The sequence below is a fragment of the Abramis brama genome (assembly GCF_963993115.1).
Source record: "Abramis brama genome assembly, chromosome: 1".
Taxonomy (NCBI): domain Eukaryota; kingdom Metazoa; phylum Chordata; class Actinopteri; order Cypriniformes; family Leuciscidae; genus Abramis; species Abramis brama.
This window is the reverse complement of record NC_139963.1, coordinates 14,874,459-14,898,225: the sequence shown is the minus strand read 5'-3', so window position 1 is coordinate 14,898,225 and position 23,767 is coordinate 14,874,459. Positions and strand designations below refer to the sequence as shown.

The following is a 23,767-nucleotide window of genomic DNA, read 5'->3' as shown; positions in this document are numbered from 1 at the left end:
TTCAATATAATCCCTGCAGAAATGCACAGTTTACCATAATTCTGATTTGAATGAGCTTTGATCAGTTTTGAAAGCAGTGGAAAAATCTGCTGCAAATATATAGTGTTTTGCAGAAGGTGAAATATGAATGACAAAATTGTTCGTGGATTTTGGGAAATGTGGTCATTGAATGCATTTTGTGTTTAAGTGTTGCACCCCTGGAAAAGGGGAAAATAGACGTTATAAATAGACGAGAAGACACGGACTCGTTGTTGTCTGTGCGTCAAGCTGTATTTACTTGTGAACTAATTTCTTTCTTTTTCAACACAATATATAATAGAGAATTGAATGTATACATCAATACATTAGTTCACATTAATATGCAGATGAAATCAGCAATGCTTCAATGTATCTTCAATGTATCACAATGTATTACAACAGTCACCATAACTGTAATTTAAATACATTTTTGTACACATTTTTATAACTTCACTTTTATAACTGTGAATTTGTATAAGCACTAAACTGCATTTTTAATATTCAGTCCTTTATCAACTTTTCTATAACTTTGACACAAATAAAATGTAACACTATTTCAGCAGTCAATTACCAATAAACAGATTAACCATGAAATACAAAAAAAAAAAAACATGGACTATGTTCCACATAACATTTGCTCATTTGCTCCTAACCATTTCAGTTAATAAATGGTTAACTTTTACATTACAGTTAAACAAGGACATAAGATACATTCAGTTTTGCCCACAATTTCTTCGTGGTTAGCGTGTCAAACACGATAATTAAGCCATCAAACCTTACATTTTTCACATATGTTCAGAGAAATAACCAGCTTTACAACCACTGTATAGTCTTAACTCATGACAGAAATGCAATAATTAATAGTCTATACCTGGAAAAGGAGAAAATATACGTTATAATAGACGAGAAGACACGGACTCGTTGTTGTCTGTGCGTCAAGCTGTATTTACTTGTGACGCACAACACAGTTTGTCTCAGCTACTGCCTGCAGCCTTTGGTTTCGCCCTAGTGGACATTTCTTGAATTACAATTTATTTTTCTCCAGTTAACCAACAAAACAATAAACTCGCATACCATTTTGTTTAGTATTACATAAATCATATTGATCTTTTTAACCACACTACAAAAGCAATGAAAAAATATTCACAGTTTGGCATAGATTTCTGTTTCACTGAATGTGTGAAGAGTTTTGAATGAGGGTTCAGTATCGACCGATGCTTGTAGCAATTGAAAAAAAACAACAACAAAAAACTAATGCACACATTTATTCTGATTCTGTTATTTCAGTAGCAGAAGTTCAGCTGAAAATTAAAATAAGAGTCTCTGTAACATCTCACTGTTACTGATTTATCAGGTCAAAGCATTATGGGTAAAATCTCTCTAGAGTCTATTCTCAAACATCAACACAGTTTCACTGATGATTTATAACCAACCCAAAACCCAGGATAGAGCGTCTCAGTGAATGTTGTCTGGACTGTGTGGATGAGGCTCATTGTGTCAGAGACGCTGTAGAAGGACAGAGTTCCTGCACTGTGATCCACATACACTCCTATTCTTCTGCTGATGGACTTTACAGGGAGATCAGTGTGTTTGTTATTGTGCCAGAATGAGTATCTGGAGGAGGAGCAGAACAATCTCCAGGACTGATCATTACGACCAAATCCACACTCATCACCCCATCCCTTCCTCTTGATGCTCTTATATGACACTGATATATCAACACCACTCTTCCCACTCCACTCAATCTCCCAGTAACAGCGTCCACACACACTCTCTCTACACAACACCTGAGGCCACCACTGATCAAATCTGTCTGGATGATCAGGATACGACTGTTGTGTGTTAGTGCCAGTAATCACTCTGTTCCTCTCAGACAGACGGAGGCGTGTATTCACTGTGTTCAGATCCAGAGTCAGCTGATGGGAATCTGATGGAGAGAAAACACATCAGAATCAGGAATTATGAATCTGTCTGATCTTTTAATATATCTGAACAATGTATCATCAGTGTCTCAGTGCAGCTGATCAGATATCCTGTGCAAATCATCATTTACATGATCAATTATAAAACTCTTCTATCATGTTTATTTCTCCTTCTACAGGAAGAACATGAACACATTCAGTGAGTTTTTCTGCTTGTTTCTCAGTGACTTACATTGTAGGAAGTCGTTCCTTGTCTTGGGATTCATGTTGGTGAATGTGACTGTGGAAATAAACAGACATGAACAGTGTGAAGAGAAATGACAAGATAAAATACATCCATTTCTAAGACGTTTCTAATCTGATATTAGATGATGCAGGACTCATTTCTGAGAACAGAAGAATCTCCAGATGCCTCATATATAAAACACACGTATCGGATTCCATCCTAAATTTCAATGGATTTCAATGTCAATATATACATAAGTATTTATTACTTCTAAACCATCAAGGGATGTTTGTGGCTGTTCTGTAGAGTTGATGCACATGAATTAAAGATGAACTGTGATTTATAAAGTGGGATGCGTTTAGGACAATTATTTGTATGTTTTATAAATCATAGGAACATTTCAGAAACGGTTGTACGTTCATATTTCGGATCATTCTCCGCACGTCTGTATAAACGAGGCGCAGGACTTTACCTCTATCTGAGATCTTCTTGAGCTCCTCTTTGCAGAAATCCTCCAGTTTGTCTCTCAGCTGACGGACAGATTCTCTCACGCCATCAAAAGAGGAGAGAGAACTGAAGGAAACGTCGGGTTCGTCTGTAGATTCAGGAGGTGCTGAGAGAGACTGGAAACTCTACAGAAAACAGAAATCAAAACTCATCATCTCCACACTTCAGCCAATAACCTGCACTATATCAGATCTGAGCGGCTCTTGTTGACTTCACTTCTCTTCAGTGACTCGCTTCAATCCAGCACTTTCACACAATCAGCACATTCTTCTCATATTCATCATTTAATGCTACAAACTCTAGTATTTCACACTTACACTCCTTGTGAAAAAGAAAGTACCGTACTTGTAACAGAAATAATATACTTTAAAAATATATAAGTGCAGATTGGCTGTAATGTTTTCAGAAACTTAATTGCATGTTATTTGCAGTTAAATGAATGTGGAATAGTTTAATGTTTTTATTAAATGCAAATAGCTGAGCTTTAGAGTGTTTTTTGTCCTGCTTAAGTTAGTCTCATTCTGCTCTCATGAAATGTTTCTCTGTGAGTCTCTTGCTCAAGTCCACTATGATCCAGTTCTTCTAGATCTCTGTTACCTGCAGGAACTGGATGTGATGGTGTGTGTGTGAAAGCTGCTCCAGCTCAGCGTCTCTCCTCCTCAGATCATTGATCTCCTGCTCCAGTCGCTCCAGTCGTCCTTCAGCTCGACTCACTGCAGTCTTTTCCTGATCTCTGATCCGCTGTGTCGCCTCAGAGCGGCTTCTCTCAATGGAGCGGATGATCTCAGTGAAGATCCTCTCACTGTCCTCCACTGCTGTCTGTGCAGAGCGCTGTTACACACACATCACAATCACACAGTGGCTTCAGCACGACTGACAGAGTCCAAACTGAGACGTCTCACACTTCTCTTCTTCTCCAGACTCACCTTATGAGACTCCACAGCCTCTCTCAGCTGATGAAGATCTTTCTGTCTCTGCTGGATTCTCTGACGGATCTTCATCTGCGTCTCCTTCAGCTGTTTCTGGAGGACAAACCAATAACAGCAAATGACACATAAAACTACTGTCACACAATAAGGGTTAAAGATCTAGCATGGCAAGTTTATACTGTAGGTTCAAACCACAGATCAGTGAAGTTTGATGTTTTTGACGTCATCATCTTTGATTTGGGCTCTGCGTACATGAGTTGATCAATGATTTGATTTGTGAATCAAAATTGGTCCTTTAAAAAAATAAATACTCTCAAAAGTAGCATTCCTTTAAAAAAAGTATATATATACCTAAAAATAGTCCCCAGCTCGGTAACTACTTCCAACGTGACCGGGACTAAGTTTGTCTAACCTATTAGACCTATTTTCAGGCGCTGCGTCATATCACTACGCCTGCTGCACCCATGGTACGGCCGCACAGTTCCTTGATTATTACGCCGGAATGAGAGTAGTTCCTAGCCGTATAGGCTTAGAAAATCGCAACTTTTCATTTTCCGTCGATCTTAGTAAAAGTGGTACCATCAGACCCGGAGTTCGGCTGAATGGATTCTAAAACGGTAAAACTCATCTGTTTAACTCTGGGGGAGTTGTAAAATGAGCATATTTCCGAAAAAAGTGGAGTATCCCTTTAAGAGAGAGAGTATTGTATTCGTTATACACCAGTGGACTGTGATACTCAGGCATACAGTGTATCACAGAGAATATTGCACCCTGAGTAATGTAGAGCAGTGAGGTGGTTTAAATTTTATCACCAGCTCTGAGAACCTCAGTTATTGAATTTTGTTTCTTTTCTTTTCTGTTTCTTTTGTGATCATTTAAACCAAACTATTCCTTGTCAATTAAATTGATAAACAACATTGGAAAATAAGTCATTTTTCTTTATTTCACATCACATGAATAAACTTAAAGTAAATAGAACCCCCTTATGTGTTCCTGGTGGTAAATCTAAATCCCCGGTCACACATGTATTTATTTCCTGTTTTCGGTCGAAGCCCACAGTAGTCGATTGTCGAGTTCACGCGCGTGATCATAGGTAACTAAGCAACAGTGGAGAACTTTTTGTTTGGAGATGTTTTTGTCATTGTTCTCTGTACTGACAGCACTCCAAATTTACAAATAAAATGAGCTCAATGTTAAAATTGACCGGAGTTCTCCTTTAAGTGCACTTAAATGGCCTTTCATTTCAGTAATATTATATTATCTGCAAGTACAGTTTTATCTTTTAAATATACTTTTACTACAAGTGCACGTCAATACAATTAATCACACTTCGTTTTTAAACCACTAGTGGTTAAGATTACTTCTATGTTTTTTATCCTTTTTAGAGCTTGAAACTTTTGAACCTCTTTGACTTTCAATGTATAGAGTAAAATAGACGAGACATTCTTCAAAATATCATCTTTACAATCTGCAGAAGAAAGTGAGTCAAACTGGTTTGTGACGACATGAGTAAATGAGTGAGTAAATGAAGACACTTTCATTTCTGTGTGATCAATCCCTCTCAGTTCATACCTGTTTCTCTGTCCTCTGTGCTGCCGTTGATACAGTGTTGTGTTTTTTATGTTCATACTCTCTACACCGCAAAGAAATGCATTCTTGATCAGTGACACAGAACATTTCTAGCTCTTTATCATGTTTACGGCACATCATGTCCTGCAGTCGTCCAGTGGCATCAATCACTTTGTGTGGTTTACGAGAGTGATATTCCTCATGACGGTCTAAATGAGTTTGACAGTAAGATTCCTGACACACCAGACAGGACTTGACGGCTTTGTATTTTCTTCCAGTACAGACGTCACAATGCACGTCTCCAGCTCCAGCGTAACAGTCAGCAGGAAGTTTAGTCTTCTTCAGTTTCTCCACCAGTTCAGCCAGAATGGTGTTTTTGCCTAAAGCAGGTCTTGGACTGAAGGTCTGTCTGCACTGAGGGCAGCTGTAGACTCTCTTCTCATCCTCCTGATCCCAGCAGCCTGTAATACAGATCTTACAGTAACTGTGTCCACAGGGAATAGCCACTGGTTCCTTCAGGAGATCCAGACACACTGGACACGTGAACTCATCCTGATCCACTGAAATTCTGGCTTCAGCCATTTTACTGCATGAATACAGAGAGACACAAACACACAACAGCTCAACAACACTTCAGTTTCTGTTTCCTGGTTCTGTGTTTGAGTGACGTGTGTAAAATAGGCGTGTCTGTAAAGCAGCTTCCTCGTTCACACACACACACTTTACTGCTGTGTTTACTGTATGTATCGTTCAAGTGGAGTCGAAAATATCATAATTACAAGTCCCGAGCTCATGAATGACAGAGTGATGTTTACTTGATGAATAACATCAAGTCAAACTAGTATTGAGGAGCAGGTCAGAAGCTAGAAGCAAGTCATTTGTAATTATAACAAGCGAGTTTCGTTTTATTTTAATTTCATTTGATGATTGATGTTTCTAGTGTGCAACAGAAATGGCAGCTTCTTTCAGTCGGGCAACATGGTGGCGGCACGGACATGGAGAAGTTGTATAGGTTCAACAGCATTAAGTTAAAGAGCGCAAACTTTATCATTCAACTGACCTGCACATTCATTTTAGACCCTGACTTTAAATGCTCTTGCGCCGTCTGTGCAATAAATGCACGTCCTTGAATGAGCGCTGTTTACGCGGGTTGAATTGACGTAGATCAGCGATCATGAGTGACAGGGCAGGGGCACTTCAGGGGCCAATCAGGTTTCAGTTGGGGCCAGTGCCCCTCTGGCCCCAACCCTTGGATCCGCCAATGTTGTTAAATCATGCTGAGTGTTTGTTGCCGCTGTTGTCAGTGGCGAAGGGCAACAGTGTTTTCTTGGCGCTCGTTCTCTTCACACAGACTTCACTTCAATCTGTCGCTCAACACCATGGCGGAGACTCTCTATTCGTTCCAGTGAAATCTCAAAACAAATTACGTGTCCATGCTTTTGACAAGCAATCACTGATGAACATCTTTGATTTTAATGGGAAAAAACAACAACTATATGATCTGACACCCTAGTCAACAAAAGATCTACCACCAGACCATTAAAGTTAGTGAAGGCAATTATCAGAGAGCTAGCAATAGCAAGTATAGCTTTGAAAGCATAAGATCCCACCCTCCCTTCAGAGCGTCTCCAAAGCCACGTCTCCTTCAAAACACACGAACTCACACAGCAGAGTCTGCAAAGCGTCACGAGATGAGAGACGGTGTTAAACTACCTGATGTCTCAAAGCACATAACATCACATTAATAATGAACATAAACAACTTAAAGAGCTCTGACCTGTACCACTTGACTGCTGCAGAATCATTTTGCCGTTGATAGTCTTGCCAATGAAATGAACCACTGAGTATAACGTCACAGGTTTCCATCTCTTCAAAATTACAGTAGTTATGGCGTAAACGCAGAATAATCTCGCTGTTTTGGTTCAGGAGGAACTGTAAAAGGTGGCTGATGTCTGCGCGAGCAGGTGCACGGAGGTATGAAAATACACATGTTGACAGGCAGGTAGGACATTGTACAATCGTATGAAGAGCAACGAAATCTTGTGAATTTGTTAACATTAGAAAGAAATAGCCTACCAAAATATCAAAGCACTGAGTACTGGATCAGTTTTGCAAACAATGTTTGAGTTTCTGTTATTAACAGAGGTGGAAATGCCTGTATGAATGTTATGGTAGGTCAGCCAGAATACCCTAGCAACCATATACTGTAGCAACACCCCAGCAACTGCTTAACAAGAGCCTAGCAACCACCCAGCATATCCTAGCAACCATCTTGCAACACTTTAGCAAACACCCAGAACATCCATCTATTATGAACTAACTTCAAACTATTTTCCCTCATCCATCCATCATTCATCCATCATCCATCCATCATCCATCCATCATTCATCCATCATCCATCCATCATCCATCCATCATTCATCCATCATCCATCCATCATTCATCCATCATTCATCCATCCATCCATCCATCCATCCATCCATCCACCACATTTCAAAAGTTAAAACTTACAGATAATCAGATATACAGTAGTATATATTATAATGTGTCTTAAACAATAGTCAGTCAGCAAGTGTGTGAGAGATGTGCCGTGTTTGTGTTTCAATCATCATCTCATCGCGTTTTTCTACAGTCTTGTAATTCAAGTGTGCAAAACCAAACTTTGCCCTCAGACATCACACACAAGCCCTCAAAATCACACACACTACAACATAGTCTAACACACTGGTGCAATAAATTCAAAACAACATTTCCAAAACTGGTAAGTTATGTTGCTTGTGGTTCCCCCCTCACAAACCTTTTCACATGATGAACACAAAAGACACAACCAATGGATACATTGGCACATTTTTATTCATTCATGTACTACACAGTACAACACACACACAACAAAACAAACATTTTTTTCCTGTTTTACTTTTTTTTATTGTCTGCTCTAAAAAAATGTGTATATTTACTTACAGTAAGATGTGTGTGACCATCATATGACAGTAAAAGAGCACACACAAACCTTATTCTGATATGGAATTGTATTGGAATGGTAAAGAGTGTTGGGACGTGACAGGAGGGTCTCCACTCAAGGAGACAATATGATGAACACGTCTAAGAATGTTCCACATATGGCTGAAATACCATAATTTGCCTAGAAAGATAACATTCTGGGAGTCGAGACTATAAAGGAGAAAGGATGCCCTCCCTTCACTGTCACACTCTGCAGCCACTCTGTGTGACTGTACGACTGCTGGCCTTTTCTTGCAAGAAAATAAACCTCATCAAAGACTATTGGAAATGTTTGTCTCTTATTCAGTGATAGAATTTTGTTTGCCACCACACCTCCCTGAAGGTTCTCGAGGCGACAGTAAAGCGACTCAAATTTGGCCTTACTCGTAGCCCAGCCTCCCTCATAGTCACACCATTGACAAAGACATGGGCAACTAGAGTGGCTTGAATTTCATCTGAGACCTTCTTGCCCTTTGTCTTCTTGCCCTTCCTCCTCCTCCTCCTTATCCCTCCTCGATCTCTTCCTTCATGTCTTTCTGGATCCATTGTTCCAAAACTCAATAAACTGATTTGGGCCCTTTTATCTATCTATTGAAGGATCTGATTGTGTGTTCAGTTTTGACTCTTAGTGTTTCCACTTGGGTAATTGTGTGCTAACTGAGCTGAAGCTGTGCTGACTTGAGTGAACAATATTGAGTGCTAGTGCTTTCTAAATGACAACATGGTCTAGGCAATGAGAAATGAAGGGATCTGTGTGTAGAGTTTTGCAGTGACAGTTCAGCGAATCTGACTCATGTGTCAAAACAGGGGAATAGTGTTTATAGTTTAGGGAAATGGGTGTGCTTTTTGATAAATGGCATTATGGTTTTGAAATTTTAGTTCAAAAGCCTGGTTATAGTGTTTAAGCAAACGAGAAAAACTGTGATCCGGCTCTCCACACACCCATTTAGAATCTTTCTGGAATCTGCTGGAATCTTTTCTTTTTATCCAGAACTTCAGAGCTCACTATATATTTTTATATATATATATTTCAACACAGATGCGCTGCACTATTACACTACGTGAACTAACTCGAGGCCAAGAGAGAAGGAAATGAATAGTGGAATAAAGTCGTTTTTTTTGTTGTTTTTTTTGCACACAAAAAGTATTCTCGTCGCTTGATAAACTTAAGATTGAGCCACTGTAGTCACTTGGACTATATTAACGATGTCTTTAATAACTTTTCTGGGCCAGCAAGTTTCAATCCCTTAGAAGCCTATGGAGGAGTGATCCAGCTCTCAGATTTAATCAAAAATATCTTAATATGTGTTCCGAAGATGAACGAAGGTCTTACGGGGTTGGAACAACATGAGGGTGAGTAATTACTGACAGAATTTTCATTTTTGGGTGAACTAACCCTTTAACTAGGGAGAAAATAGTTGCTTGATGCGTAAGTTTACATTTTAATTACTGTTATACAGTGATGAGTGTAATTAATTACCAAGTAATCTAAATACTGTAATTTAATTAAAGGGATTACTCTTAATTCTTCTGTAATTTAAAGTAAAATCTGATGAAATTGCATTAAATACTGCATACTACATTTTTAAAAGGTATATTTTAATGTAACCTTCTCCCTCTACACACTTTGGTCAATTCAATAATAATTCATGCAATTGTATATTGTTTATTTGAAAGCATTAAAAGTGCAGTTTCTTGTCTCTCCTTGTATTGTTCAAGTGGTTGAGGTCGATATGGGATTTAGTAATAAGTAGACCAATACTTTCTAAAGATAGTCATTATTACATTAATCTAATTACACTGTTGAAGATGTCATTTGTAGTTAGTAATTAATAACTATTTTAGAGTAACTTACCCATCTGTTATAATATCAGAGGTGAAACTGGAAGAACAGTATGTTATTCAACCTAATTTTAATTTTCATGTAGGTGCAATCCTGCAGGTATTACAAGAACATGGCAGCAGCTGAAAATGAAATATAAAAACATAATTCAATCAAGTAAGGCTTGAGCATATCATGGGTGTAGGCTACCTGACTTTACAAACATTTGACATAAGCATAGCAGTCACTCCCGAAGGTCCAAGGGCCTTCATAAAATGTAAGAGATTTAGATATATGTTATTTTTTTATATAGGCTATTTTTGATATTTCCATTTATTTTACTTTGGGTTGGGTTTTTTGTTGGTCCCAACAGATTCTGATGATAATATCTGTCTTTTGGAGCCTCCTGTCCCAACAGAACCCCAGGCATTAAGTCGCCTACTCAATACAATTATGACAAATAGTGTTATAAAGTGTACTCAGCCAAATGCTCATCTTCACAGGACGATGGGGATAAAGAGTTTCTGCTGCCACAGAGAGGCCTACAGAGGTAATGTTAATATTATGTGTCTACACATCAAACAGTCTACACATTCTGATTATTTCACATTTTTATGTGGAGTAGCCTATAGAATCTAAGTTTAAATCTAAGTATAAATGGGTATTCTTATCTCTCCCCCCGCCCCCAAGTTACCTCTATTTCAGAAACAGGCTTGACTTACTCTTTCTCAGGTTTGACATACCTCCCATTCTGAAACAGAAAACCGAGAGTTTCCCTCATTTCAGGGTTAACATACTCAGAGTTTTCACTTAACCTCCTTTCTGAAACAGGCCCCGGGTGAGATCTGGATTCCGTTTGCTGCTGTCGGGGAAGAAGATGGTGAGCTGATGGATCATGTAAGAGCCAGTGTGTTCGTATGTGCTCGCGGAGGATGAAGAGCTGCTGACCGTGGGGGTTGCTGACTGAGGAATTCAGGTGATCTTGTTTTATTTTATTTGCTCAATAGAGTGAAGAGGCCATTTGTTGTTTCTAGGTCACAGCGAACTCTAGCAACGGTACAGGCCTGCAAAAAAATAAAAGTTGAAACAACAACAAAATCCTGAAGCAAAAAAATAAAAAAGCATGTCTAGCACACTGTAATGGCGTATGTGCAGTATTGGAGTCCAGCTGTGTCCGGAGGCCTTTCTGTGTGGAGTTTGTGTGTTCTCTCTGTGTTGACATTGGTTTCCTCTGGGATTCCCACACAATCCAAAGATACAGGACAGGTGAAGTGGAGACTGTAAGTTTGCTCACAGGTGTGTGTGTGTGTGTGTGTGTGTGTGTGTGTGTGTGTGTGTGTGTGTGTGTGTGTGTGAGTGAATATGAATGTGTGTCTCATCCTGTGATGGACCGGCCATTCTGTCCAGGGTGTTTTCCTGCCTACGACCCGAGACGCTGGGAAAGACTCCAGCTTCTCCACGACCCTACAGGACAAGCTTCACTTCTGGAAAATGTATGGAATAGTCGGATGAATGTATGGATGTACAGTACAGTGAGTATTCTAGTCCTCCCTCTCTCTGCCACTCTTCTTTCCTCACCAATGTGTCTCCTTGATCCAAGTTTCCATGATCCAGACTAAAAATAGGACTGAAATTGCAATTAGTTGTGTTTGTAATAATTATTATTTAATTTCATTGTAAATATTCTGCTAATATTTTATATTTCAATATAATCCCTGCAGAAATGCACAGTTTGCCATAATTCTGATTTGAATGAGCTTTGATCAGTTTTGAAAGCATTGGAAAAATCTTCTCCAAATATATAGTGTTTTGCAGATGGTGAAATATGAATGACAAAAGTGTTCATAGATTTTGGGAAATGTGGTCATTGAATGCATTTTGTGTGAAAGCAATGAAAAAATATTCATAGTTTTGCATAGACTTCTGTTTCACTGAATGTGTGAAGAGTTTTGAAGATGTGGCTTCAGATGCTTGTTAACAATTGAAAAACAAGTAATAAAAACTCAGTGAGTGTTTTAGCGCAATTTTCTGACGTCATGGGATCACAACACTAAGAGATAGTAAATCTTTTTATGTTTTTTTTTTTTTTTTTTTTTTTTTTTTTTTTTGTGCGTTCCCGAGATTAGACCTTCCTTAACATAATGCCGAAAACCCGAAGTCTCTAGGTGGTCTGGTTGAGGAGGAGATAGAAGTGCAAGATTGGTGCGCACAGACAGAACAGAAATCATGAGTTAACAATCGCAATTTTGTCCGTTGGAAAATTACGCTACAAAATAATGCACACATTTATTCTGATGTGTTATTTCAGTAGCAGAAGTTCAGCTATATTAATGAAAATTATAATAAGAGTCTCTGTAACATCTCACTGTTACTGATTTATCAGCTCAAAGTATTATGGATAAAATCTCTCTACAGTCTATTCTGAAACATCAACACAGTTTCACTGATGATCCAGAACAAACCCTAAACCCAGGATAGAGCGTCTGAGTGAATGTGGTCTGGACTGTGTGGATGAGGCTCATTGTGTCAGAGACGCTGTAGAAGGACAGAGTTCCTGCACTGTGATCCACATACACTCCTATTCTTCTGCTGATGGACTTTACAGGGAGAGAAGTGCGTTTGTTATTGTGTCTGAATGAGTATCTGGAGGAAGAGCAGAACAAACTCCAGGACTGATCATTACATCCAAATCCACACTCATCACCCGATCCCTTCCTGCTGATGCTCTTATATGACACTGATATATACACACGTCCACTCCACTCAATCTCCCAGTAACAGCGTCCACACACACTCTCTCTACACAACACCTGACGTAACTGATCAAATCTGTCTGGATGATCAGGATACGACTGTTGTGTGTCAGTGTCAGTAATCACTCTGTTCCTCTCAGACAGACTGAGGTGTTTATTCACTGTGTTCAGATCCAGAGTCAGCTGATGGGAATCTGACGGAGAGAAAACACATCAGAATCAGGAATTATGAATCTGTCTGATCTTTTAATGTATCTGAACAATGTATCATCAGTGTCTCAGTGCAGCTGATCAGATATCCTGTGCAAATCATCATTTACATGATCAATTATAAACTCTTCTATCATGTTTATTTCTCCTTCTACAGGAAGAACATGAACACATTCAGTGAGTTTTTCTGCTTGTTTCTCAGTGACTTACATTGTAGGAAGTCGTTCCTGGTCTTGGGATTCATGTTGGTGAATGTGACTGTGGAAATAAACAGACATGAACAGTGTGAAGAGAAATGACAAGATAAAATACATCCATTTCAATATATACATAAGTATGTATTACTTGTAAACCATCTAGGGATGTTTGTGGCTGTTCTGTAGAGTTGATGCACATGAATTAAAGATGAACTGTGATTTATAAAGTGGGATGCGTTTAGGACAATTATTTGAATGTTTTATAAATCATAGGAACATTTCAGAAACTGTTGTACGTTCATATTTCGGATCATTCTTCACACGTCTGTATAAACGAGGCGCAGGACTTTACCTCCGTCTGAGATCTTCTTGATCTCCTCTTTGCAGAAATCCTCCAGTTTGTCTCTCAGCTGACGGACAGATTCTCTCACGCCATCAAAAGAGGAGAGAGAACTGAAGGAAACGTCGGGTTCGTCTGTAGATTCAGGAGGTGCTGAGAGAGACTGGAAACTCTACAGAAAACAGAAATCAAAACTCATCATCTCCACACTTCAGCCAATAACCTGCACTATATCAGATCTGAGCGGCTCTTGTTGACTTCACTTCTCTTCAGTGACTCGCTTCAATCCAGCACTTTCACACAATCAGCACATTCTTCTCATATTCATCATTTAATGCTACAAACTCTAGTATTTCACACTTACACTCCTTGTGAAAAAGAAAGTACCGTACTTGTAACAGAAATAATATACTTTAAAAATATATAAGTGCAGATTGGCTGTAATGTTTTCAGAAACTTAATTGCATGTTATTTGCAGTTAAATGAATGTGGAATAGTTTAATGTTTTTATTAAATGCAAATAGCTGAGCTTTAGAGTGTTTTTTTGCCCTGCTTAAGTTAGTCTCATTCTGCTCTCATGAAATGTTTCTCTGTGAGTCTCTTGCTCAAGTCCACTATGATCCAGTTCTTCTAGATCTCTGTTACCTGCAGGAACTGGATGTGATGGTGTGTGTGTGAAAGCTGCTCCAGCTCAGCGTCTCTCCTCCTCAGATCATTGATCTCCTGCTCCAGTCGCTCCAGTCGTCCTTCAGCTCGACTCACTGCAGTCTTTTCCTGATCTCTGATCCGCTGTGTCGCCTCAGAGCGGCTTCTCTCAATGGAGCGGATGATCTCAGTGAAGATCTTCTCACTGTCCTCCACTGCTGTGTGTGCAGAGCGCTGTTACACACACACATCACAATCACACAGTGAGTTCAGTGAGTCCAAACTGAGACGTCTCACACTTCTCTTCTTCTCCAGACTCACCTTATGAGACTCCACAGCCTCTCTCAGCTGATGAAGATCTTTCTGTCTCTGCTGGATTCTCTGACGGATCTTCATCTGCGTCTCCTTCAGCTGTTTCTGGAGGACAAACCAATGACAGCGAATGACACATAAAACTACTGTCACACAATAAGGGTTAAAGATCATTGTAAGTTTATACTGTAGGTTCAAACCACTGATTCATACTTTCCTGAAATGAGATTATGAATGAATATGAAACTGAAATGTCAGCAGTATTTCATCAGTGCCTAGTTTTATATGAATACTTCACCCTAAATTGGTCCTTTAAAAAAGTGCATGTAAATAATATACTTTAAATTCTTATAAAGCAATTAGCTGAACTTATTAGTGATTTAAGTACTTTTTCAAATGTTATTTCATAATTACTTCTATTCTTTTTAAAATATAGTTAAAGTGTATTGTCATCTGTACAGACAAGCATTTATGATAAACTAAAATATACTGTAATAATGTTGTACATTCAAAATACATTAACTTTAAATATACTGAATAACACACTACAGTTGTAATTATAATCAAGTACTTTACATGTGCTTTAGTATGTCAACACAGCAAAATAAGTGCACTTCTTTAAAGCATGGAGCAACAGAGTCACATTGAAATATAAAAAATTATTAAAAGGTACTTTAAAGTAAAAGCTTTAATTTGACATTACAAAGTGTATTTATTAAGTGAAACCGTCATGAACATTTACTCTCTTTAAGTGCACTTAAATGGCCTTTCATTTCATTAATATTATATTTTCTGCAAGTACAGTTTGATCTTTTAAAATATACTTTTAATTTGAAGTACACTACAAGTGCATGTTAATACAATTAATCACACTTCGTTTTTAAACCACTAGTGGTTAAGATTACTTCTATGTTTTTTCTCCTTTTTGGAGCTTGAAACTTTTGTACCCCATTGACTTTCAATGTATAGAGTAAAATAGACATTCTTCAAAATATCATCTTTACAATCTACAGAAGAAAGTGAGTCAAACCGGTTTGGGACAACATGAGTAAATGAGTAAGTAAATGAAGACACTTTCATTTCTGCGTGATCAATCCCTCTCAGTTCATACCTGTTTCTCTGTCCTCTGTGCTGCAGTCGATACAGTTTTGTGGTTTTTATGTTCATACTCTTTACACCACAAACAAATGCATTCTTGATCAGTGACACAGAACATTTCTAGCTCTTTATCATGTTTACGGCAGATCATGTCCTGCAGTCGTCCAGTGGCATCAATCACTTTGTGTGGTTTACGAGAGTGATATTCCTCATGATGGTCTAAATGAGTTTGACAGTAAGATTCCTGACACACCAGACAGGACTTGACGGCTTTGTATTTTCTTCCAGTACAGACGTCACACTCCACGTCTCCAGCTCCAGCGTAACAGTCAGCAGGAAGTTTAGTCTTCTTCAGTTTCTCCACCACTTCAGCCAGAATGGTGTTTTTAGCTAAAGCAGGTCTTGGACTGAAGGTCTGTCTGCAGTGAGGGCAGCTGTAGACTCTCTTCTCATCCTCCTGATCCCAGCAGTCTGTAATACAGATCTTACAGTAACTGTGTCCACAGTGGATAGTCACTGGTTCCTTCAGGAGATCCAGACACACTGGACACGTGAACTCATCCTGAGAAATTCTGGCTTCTGCCATTTTACTGCATGAATACAGAGAGACACAAACACACAACAGCTCAACAACACTTCAGTTTCGGTTTCTCTGAACTGAGGAGTTGAAATAGTTTCCTGGTTCTGTGTTTGAGTGACGTGTGTAAAATAGGAGTGTCTGTAAAGCAGCTTCCTCATTCACACACACACTTTACTGCTGTGTTTACTGTATGTGTCCTTCAAGTGGAGTCGAAAATATAATAATTACGAGTCCCGAGCTCATGAATGACAGAGTAATGTTTACTTGATGAATAACATCAAGTCAAACTAGTATTGAGATGCAGGTCAGAAGCTAGAAGCAAGTCATTTGTAAGTAACTATAACAAGCGAGTTTCGTTTTATTTTAATTTCATTTGATGATTGATGTTTGTTTCTAATGTGCAACAGAAATGGCAGCTTCTTTCAGTCGGGCAACATGGTGGCGGCACGGACATGGAGAAGGTTTATAGGTTCAACAGCATTACAGTTTTTTACGATTGCTATGACAGATTTTTCAATACTTTTAACAATTTTCCAAAACTCTTAACACAGTTAGCACTACATCCGTATTAACACATTTCTTTTTGCTTTAACACAAAATGCATACAATTAACACAAATTTAAAATGCCTGAACTTCTTTTACACACAAGCTCAAACAAGAACAAAACAATGGATTTTTACTGCCAAATTTACCAATGCTTTAACACTGTATGTCAGAACAGATAACACCATGTTCTGAACCTAACCTTACAGGCTAAAGTCAAGGTAAACAACTGTTTATATTGTGAATTGAAACACAAATATATCCCCTGTATTTTATTCCATTGCTACTGAGAAACAGCTGATTGAAGTTATGCAAATATGGGACAATGTGGCATTCCACCATTCCCGTGCAGTCACAGCCTGGTTTGACGCCCATCAGAGGATGATGTCCGTTTTCCTTGCCCCTTACTTCCCTTTCCTCAACCCCATTGAGGAGTTTTCTCAGCCAGGAGATGAAAGGTTTTTGACCATAGTCCACAGGACCAAATGTCCCTCCTGTATGCAAAAGATGCTGCATACCAAGACATCACAGCTGAACACTACCAGGATAAGGCAAGCCAAAAGATTCTTCCCAAGATGCCTTGCCAGGGAAGATATCAGGTGTGATGTGGATGAGAACGTGAACAAATGCAGAAGACCGGGCAGATTAGAAGATGGCTTTTTCTGTTTGTATATTTTGTATTTTCACATATAGTAATACTGTAAATGGCAGCTATATTGCATATATTTGTTATCTTGCATTAATGTCCTGTTGCAAATAAAGCCGTTACTGCAGCAATTCTGTCTCTGTCTTCTTTTTTTCATAAACCAAACATTCTATAAAGCTACTCTAAGAAGGGTCATTTATTTTGTTGTATTGAATTTCTGCTGCAAAAAAACAACAAAATGCATGCATTTACATTACAAACAAAACAAAAATATAGAGAGACTTCAAAAGAAACTGCAGTGCAAAACAATTTATGATCAATACAATATACTGTCAGTTGTATAATGGCATACCTGACACATAAAATAATTAAAGGTAGTGAAGGCTATTATCAGAGAGCTAGCAATAGCAAGTATAGCTTTGAAAGCATAAGATCCCATCCTCCCTTCAGAGCGTCTCCAAAGCCACGTCTCCTTCAAAACACACAAACTCACACAGCAGAGTCTGCAAAGCATCACGAGATGAGAGATGGCGTTAAACTACCTGATGTCTCAAAGCACATAACATCACATTAATAATGAACATAAACAACTTAAAGAGCTCTGACCTGTACCACTTGACTGCTGCAGAATCATTTTGCCGTTGATAGTCTTGCCAATGAAACGAACCACTCTGAGTATAACGTCACAGGTTTCCATCTCTTCCAGATTACAGTAGTTATGGCGTGAACGCAGAATAATCTCGCTGTTTTGGTTCAGGAGGAACTGTAAAAGGTGGCTGATATTTGCGCGAGCAGGTGCGCGGAGGTATGAAAATACACATGTTGACAGGCAGGTAGGACATTGTATAATCGTATGAAGAGCAACAAAATCTTGTGAATTTGTTAACATTAGAAAGAAATAGCCTACCAAAATATCAAAGCACTGAGTACTGGATCAGTTTTGCAAATGATGTTTGAGTTTCTTTTATTAACAGAAGTGGAAATGCCTGTATGAATGTTATGGAAGGTCAGCCAGAACACCCTAGCAACCATATACTGTAGCAACACCCCAGCAACTGCTTAACAAGAGCCTAGCAACCACCCAGCATATCCTTGTCACGGTTCATAAATCCGTTGTCTCTTTCTTGTCTCGTGTTCTGTTGTTATGTGTGTGTATGTGTATTGACTGTGTGGGCGTGCCGACTCATCAGCGCTCATCAGTAATCAAGTTCATCACTCCCGTCACCAGCTGCAGCTCATCTCATCACCCTATATATACTCACCACTTTCTCATTTCCTTTGTCAGATCGTTGTTTGTGGTTACCCGGTTGTGTCCCAGTCTGCGTTTTGAGTCTTGTGCCTTCCTTGTTCCTGTTCGTGTTCCTGTGGATTTATTCTGGATTATTGTCACTGTTGGATTCCTCTCACCGCACTGCTGCACTCTCACGCACTGGATTCATCTGACCATCGGGGTCCCTGCGCCACTAACCTGTTGTTCCTGGACTTTGTCATTGTTGTTTCTCTCACTCAATAAAGAGCTTTTACTTGCAATTGCTTCCTCATCTCTATCGTTACAGAACGATCTGACCCTGAGCATGGAAGCAGCGAGTGGTTCTTCAAATCCGATAGAGGCATTTATGAATCAATGCATGAAGAGAATGGACACTCAGGAGAGAAATCTCAACGAGACAGCTCGCGCTGTTCAGGCTCTGGTGGCGCAGGTGTCCGGGCTCACCCAGCAGTTACAACAGCCCCAAGTTCCCACTGCGCCACCCGCACCGCCGATTCCCCCACCACCACCAGCGGACCCATCCCAGTCAGAGCCCCGCCTGCCCGTTCCTGAGGCTTATTAAGGTGAACCTAATTACTGCCGATCTTTTCTAACCAGATGCTCAATGCACTTCTCTTTGCAGCCCAAGACATTTCACGACGAGCGAACCAAGGTCGCGTTTGTATTGACGCTTCTGACTGGGAGAGCGGCGCTTTGGGGAACGGCGGTGTGGGAGAATCAGGAAGAATGCTGCTCCTCGTTCCAGAGGCTCTCCGAGGAGATGAGACAAGTCTTCGACCGCGCCGTGTCCGGACGAGAGGCTGCTAGAGTATTGGCGGATTTACAACAAGGAGAAAGATCCGTATCTGACTTTTCGATCGAGTTCCGTACTCTAGCAGCAGAGAGCCAATGGAACGAGGAGGCGCAGTGGGACATGTTCCTGCATGGGCTGGCTGACCGCGTCCAAAGAGAGATTTACGCCATGGACCTTCCAACCAAGTTGAGTGATCTCATAGCTCTGGCTATAAGAGTGGATGCACGTCTTTCTCGAGCTGACCGGCGTCTTCAAACTAATCGTTTTCCTGAAGGGATCGAGGGACAACGCTCCAGAGGCAGGGACGCCATCAGCCCCGTCAACGATCACAAGCCCATGCAGGTGGGTCGAGCCCGGCTTTCCCGGGAGGAGAAGGAGAGGCGGAGATCCCTGGGCCTTTGTATGTACTGTGGAGGAGCGGGACATTTTGCTTACAGCTGTCCGTTAAAAGGCCCAGCCCGGCAGTAAGTATGAGGCTACTGTCGGGTGGGATCTCTGCCGAGAAGACCTCATCCACATCTACTCTCCTTCCGGTAAGGCTCCGATGGTCAACTCACCTCCACGACTGTCGAGCACTTCTGGACTCAGGGGCTGAAGGTAATTTTATGGACCACACTTTTGCACGCAAGTTTCAAGTTCCCCTCAGACCCCTCACGCATCAGATTGCAGTACACGCACTCAACGGTCAAGAACTCCCCACCATTTCACTGGCCACTGAAGACATCACCCTCATCACTTCAGGCAATCATAACGAAACCATCTCCTTTTACATTCTGGACACTCCCCTTGCACCCATCGTCCTTGGTCACCCATGGCTCACCCGTCACAACCCCAAAGTGGACTGGCAATCACAGTCTGTGTCGGCGTGGAGCAGTTTTTGTCATAAGTCTTGTCTAGTGTCTGCCTGTCTGTCTGTTTCTGTCCCTGTGTTTCAGGAGGAGGCAGTGGATTTATCTAACGTGCCCGTGGAGTACCTGGACCTGAAGGAGGTGTTCAGTAAGTCTCGGGCTGCTTCTCTTCCTCCGCATCGTCCCTATGACTGTGCTATAGAGTTATTACCAGGTACGTCTCCGCCTAAGGGCAAGTTATATTCACTCTCTGTTCCAGAGAGAGAGGCCATGGAGAAATACATTTCTGATTCTCTAGCAACGGGGTTCATCCGCCCTTCCTCTTCTCCAGCGGGGGCGGGATTCTTTTTTGTGGGGAAGAAGGATGGGTCGCTGCGACCTTGTATTGATTACCGGGGGTTGAACAACATCACGGTAAAGAATACTTATCCTTTGCCGTTGATGTCTTCAGCCTTCGAGAGGTTGCAGGGAGCATCTATCTTCACGAAATTGGATTTACGGAATGCTTATCATTTGGTCCGCATCAGGGAGGGGGATGAGTGGCCCAGGGGGCACTTTGAATACTTGGTTATGCCTTTCGGCCTTTCCAACTCCCCAGCGGTCTTCCAGGCACTTGTTAATGATGTGTTACGAGACATGGTCGATCAGTTAATTTATGTCTACCTGGATGACATATTGATTTTTTCATCGTCTCTCCAGGATCACGTGCAACACGTCCGACAAGTGCTTCAGAGGTTGCTAGAGAATGGGCTTTTTGTCAAGGCGGAGAAATGCGCTTTTCATGCACAGTCTGTTCCTTTTCTAGGTTACATCATTTCGGATGAGGGAATGCGCATGGATCCTGAGAAGGTTAAGGCTGTGGTGGATTGGCCAAGTCCAGATTCCCGTAAGGCCCTACTGAGGTTTCTGGGGTTCGCCAATTTTTACCGGCGTTTCATTCGCAATTTCAGCCAACTAGCCGCACCTCTGACCGCCTTGACCTCCCCCAGAACGACGTTCAGGTGGTCAGACGCAGCCTCGGCTGCGTTTGCCAAACTGAAGGGTTGCTTTGTTTCAGCCCCTATTCTGATAACCCCTGATCCTTCACGTCAGTTCGTGGTGGAGGTTGATGCGTCAGAGGTGGGGGTAGGTGCAGTGTTATCCCAGCGTTCTCCTTCAGACGACAAGATGCATCCTTGCGCGTTTTTGTCGCATCGTTTATCCCCTGCCGAGCGCAATTATAATTAATCCTAGCAACCATCTTGCAACACTTTAGCAAACACCCAGAACATCCATCTATTATGAACTAACTTCAAACTATTTTACATTTCCCATCATCCATTCTTCCATCCATCACATTTCAAAAGTTCACACTTACAGATAATCAGATATAGTATATATTATAATGTGTCCTAAACAATAGTCAGTCAGCAAGTGTGTGAGAGATGTGCCGTGTTTGTGTTTCAATCATCTCATCACGTTTGTCTACGGTCTCATAATTCAAGTGTGCAAATATATACAATCAGTGGTTTTGTGCACACAAGACACTGATGCATGTAGATAAGTTGGTGCTTTAATGTATGAACTCAATTGAACAAAAGAAATGAAAAATGAAAATGAAAAAAATGAAAAACCTCCATCTTACGGTGTTGACACACAACTAACGGTGTTGACACACAATTAACAAACTAATCGAGAATCAAACTGATTAAAGATATTTACCAAGTTTTGACATGGCAAAGGGAGAGAGTATCAAACTTCAAACAAAGAGTACCTGGTGACAGGATCTTTAAGGCACACATGAAAATGTCAAAATGTTCCTGGTATCAAAAGAAAAAGGCAAATGTATCTGGAGGTCCTCTATTGGTCATCTATATTTGAACTAAACTGTAAATCTAACAACTGACTCATAATGTCAGTGTTTCCTTAAATCTAAATTGGTTGAAATGTCTGTTGTAATTCCAGCTATACTTTAACACAGGGGTTCAGACAGGTAATTCATCTTTTGTTCTACAGGGCCTCAGGCAGGTCATTTCTATGATTTGCTTCAATTTCTCTCAACAAGCAAGTAAATATATAGAGAGAGTTGTATCTGTCATTACTGCCTTCAGTGTAGAGCCAAGCATTAGATATTTATATAATAGTTTGTCTAACCTGCGGGACTTGGGCATTGGACAAGAGGTGTTGAACATGCCTACGCTCTCTGAAGTCCATAACATCAGCTTACATGTCAACATTGTCAGACAAAATATCTGAGAGAGTTGACAACATGTTTTTTCAACTTAATCATGTCTGGTAAATGGTAGCCATTTGGATTTTCCTCAGTTGCCAGCTGCCACTAAACCAAAATACCAACTTTTATTTCAAAATTCTTGATTTAAATCATCCCTACTTTGAAGATAGTGTTGACACATAAAAGCTGTGACCACAGGGATTTCAACTTGTTTGCTGAATATTTAAAAAAAAAAAGTAAAACTTACCGGACCATGTGTTGGACTGCTGCATCCATCAACAGAGAGAAGTCAAAGGGGGTCCTCAGGGTTAAAGCTGACCAAAATATCTGACGGAGTTGACGTGAATTGATGACACATTTTGACACAAATAATGCAATGTTCACTAAGTATTTTGTGATATTTTATTAAGCCATACAATTAACCTCATATTCATATTTGTGCATTCTGTTTTTTTTTGTTTGTTTTTTTTGCAGTTTGATACTGTGACCTCTACAGAGGACGAGTTCATTTGCGTTGGCTTTCAAGGTACAGTGCCGGTTTTTTATTAAATTACTATGAAATAATACAAATATATACAAAACTAAGGGTCTAAACATACACAAGTCTTTCATATACAACTTTTAAAGCCTTTTTAAATGAAATAATTTATTGTTTTTTTAAGGCAAATTGCAACATTTTGATGGGGGACATTATTATTTCCCTTATTTCAAGAATCAGTGAAGTAATAGCGCTCAGTTTAATGTGGTAGTTCACTATTAGCTAATCAATATTTTTCATATTCGCTGAGAACTACTAAGAACTACTATATACAGGTTCATTATTAATATTAATAATGCATAATGCAAAATATAATGGTAACCCATTAGTAATGAATCAAGTGTTACTACATCCTTCTAAATGAGTTACTAATAATTTGTATCAGTATTGTAAAGTGAAAAGATTGATAACTTCCTAATATTGTCACGGTAAGCTTTTGAGATTTTCATAAGATATTTAATAGTAATTCCTTCTGATGGATTTGTTAACACTTTAGTCATTACTAGTGTGTTTCCATGATCTTCACTTTACAATACTGATCCAAATAATTAGTAACTCATTTAGAAGGATGTAGTAACACTAACAAGTCATTACTAGTGGGTTACCGTTACATTTTATTATAAATTATGCATTATTCATGTTAATTATGAACCTGTATATATTATCTGGGAGGTATGAAAATCAAATTTCTTGTAAGTAAATAGTAGTTACTAGAATGTTAATAGTGCATTACTCATTTATTCCTGTTTAGTTATTCATTAATGAAGGAACAGTATTCTAAAGTGTTA

General features: G+C 39.8%; 2 protein-coding genes across 2 annotated transcripts; both read right to left on the bottom strand.

Moving 5' to 3' along the window:
• Positions 1-245: 245 nt before the first annotated feature.
• Positions 246-6,046, bottom strand: LOC311086646 (tripartite motif-containing protein 16-like). Its single transcript, XM_084119626.1, has 6 exons — positions 5,175-6,046; positions 3,600-3,695; positions 3,271-3,504; positions 2,639-2,798; positions 2,173-2,220; positions 246-1,945 (listed from the first exon to the last, which is right to left on the bottom strand). Exons 1-6 carry the CDS (start codon positions 5,751-5,753, stop codon positions 1,419-1,421), a joined length of 1,644 nt encoding a protein of 547 aa, XP_083975752.1. The 5' UTR covers positions 5,754-6,046; the 3' UTR covers positions 246-1,418.
• Positions 6,047-10,065: 4,019 nt separating this feature from the next.
• Positions 10,066-16,207, bottom strand: LOC311086741 (tripartite motif-containing protein 16-like). The gene is made up of 6 exons (XM_084119778.1): positions 15,562-16,207; positions 14,460-14,555; positions 14,139-14,372; positions 13,506-13,665; positions 13,167-13,214; positions 10,066-12,940 (listed from the first exon to the last, which is right to left on the bottom strand). The coding sequence occupies exons 1-6, from the start codon at positions 16,132-16,134 to the stop codon at positions 12,423-12,425; spliced, it is 1,629 nt and encodes a 542-aa protein (XP_083975904.1). The 5' UTR covers positions 16,135-16,207; the 3' UTR covers positions 10,066-12,422.
• Positions 16,208-23,767: the final 7,560 nt, after the last annotated feature.

Excerpts from the sequence above, each read along its gene's own strand:
- LOC311086646 (XM_084119626.1), bottom strand. The coding sequence starts at position 5,753 with ATGGCTGAAGCCAGAATTTCAGTGGATCAGGATGAGTTCACGTGTCCA. Across the intron at positions 2,221-2,638 it reads CAAGAAGATCTCAGATAGAG|TCACATTCACCAACATGAAT; the intron begins GTAAAGTCCTGC and ends TTATTTCCACAG. Across the intron at positions 1,946-2,172 it reads AAGGAACGACTTCCTACAAT|ATTCCCATCAGCTGACTCTG; the intron begins GTAAGTCACTGA and ends TCTCTCCATCAG.
- LOC311086741 (XM_084119778.1), bottom strand. The coding sequence starts at position 16,134 with ATGGCAGAAGCCAGAATTTCTCAGGATGAGTTCACGTGTCCAGTGTGT. Across the intron at positions 14,556-15,561 it reads CACAGAGGACAGAGAAACAG|AAACAGCTGAAGGAGACGCA; the intron begins GTATGAACTGAG and ends TTTGTCCTCCAG. Across the intron at positions 13,215-13,505 it reads CAAGAAGATCTCAGACGGAG|TCACATTCACCAACATGAAT; the intron begins GTAAAGTCCTGC and ends TTATTTCCACAG.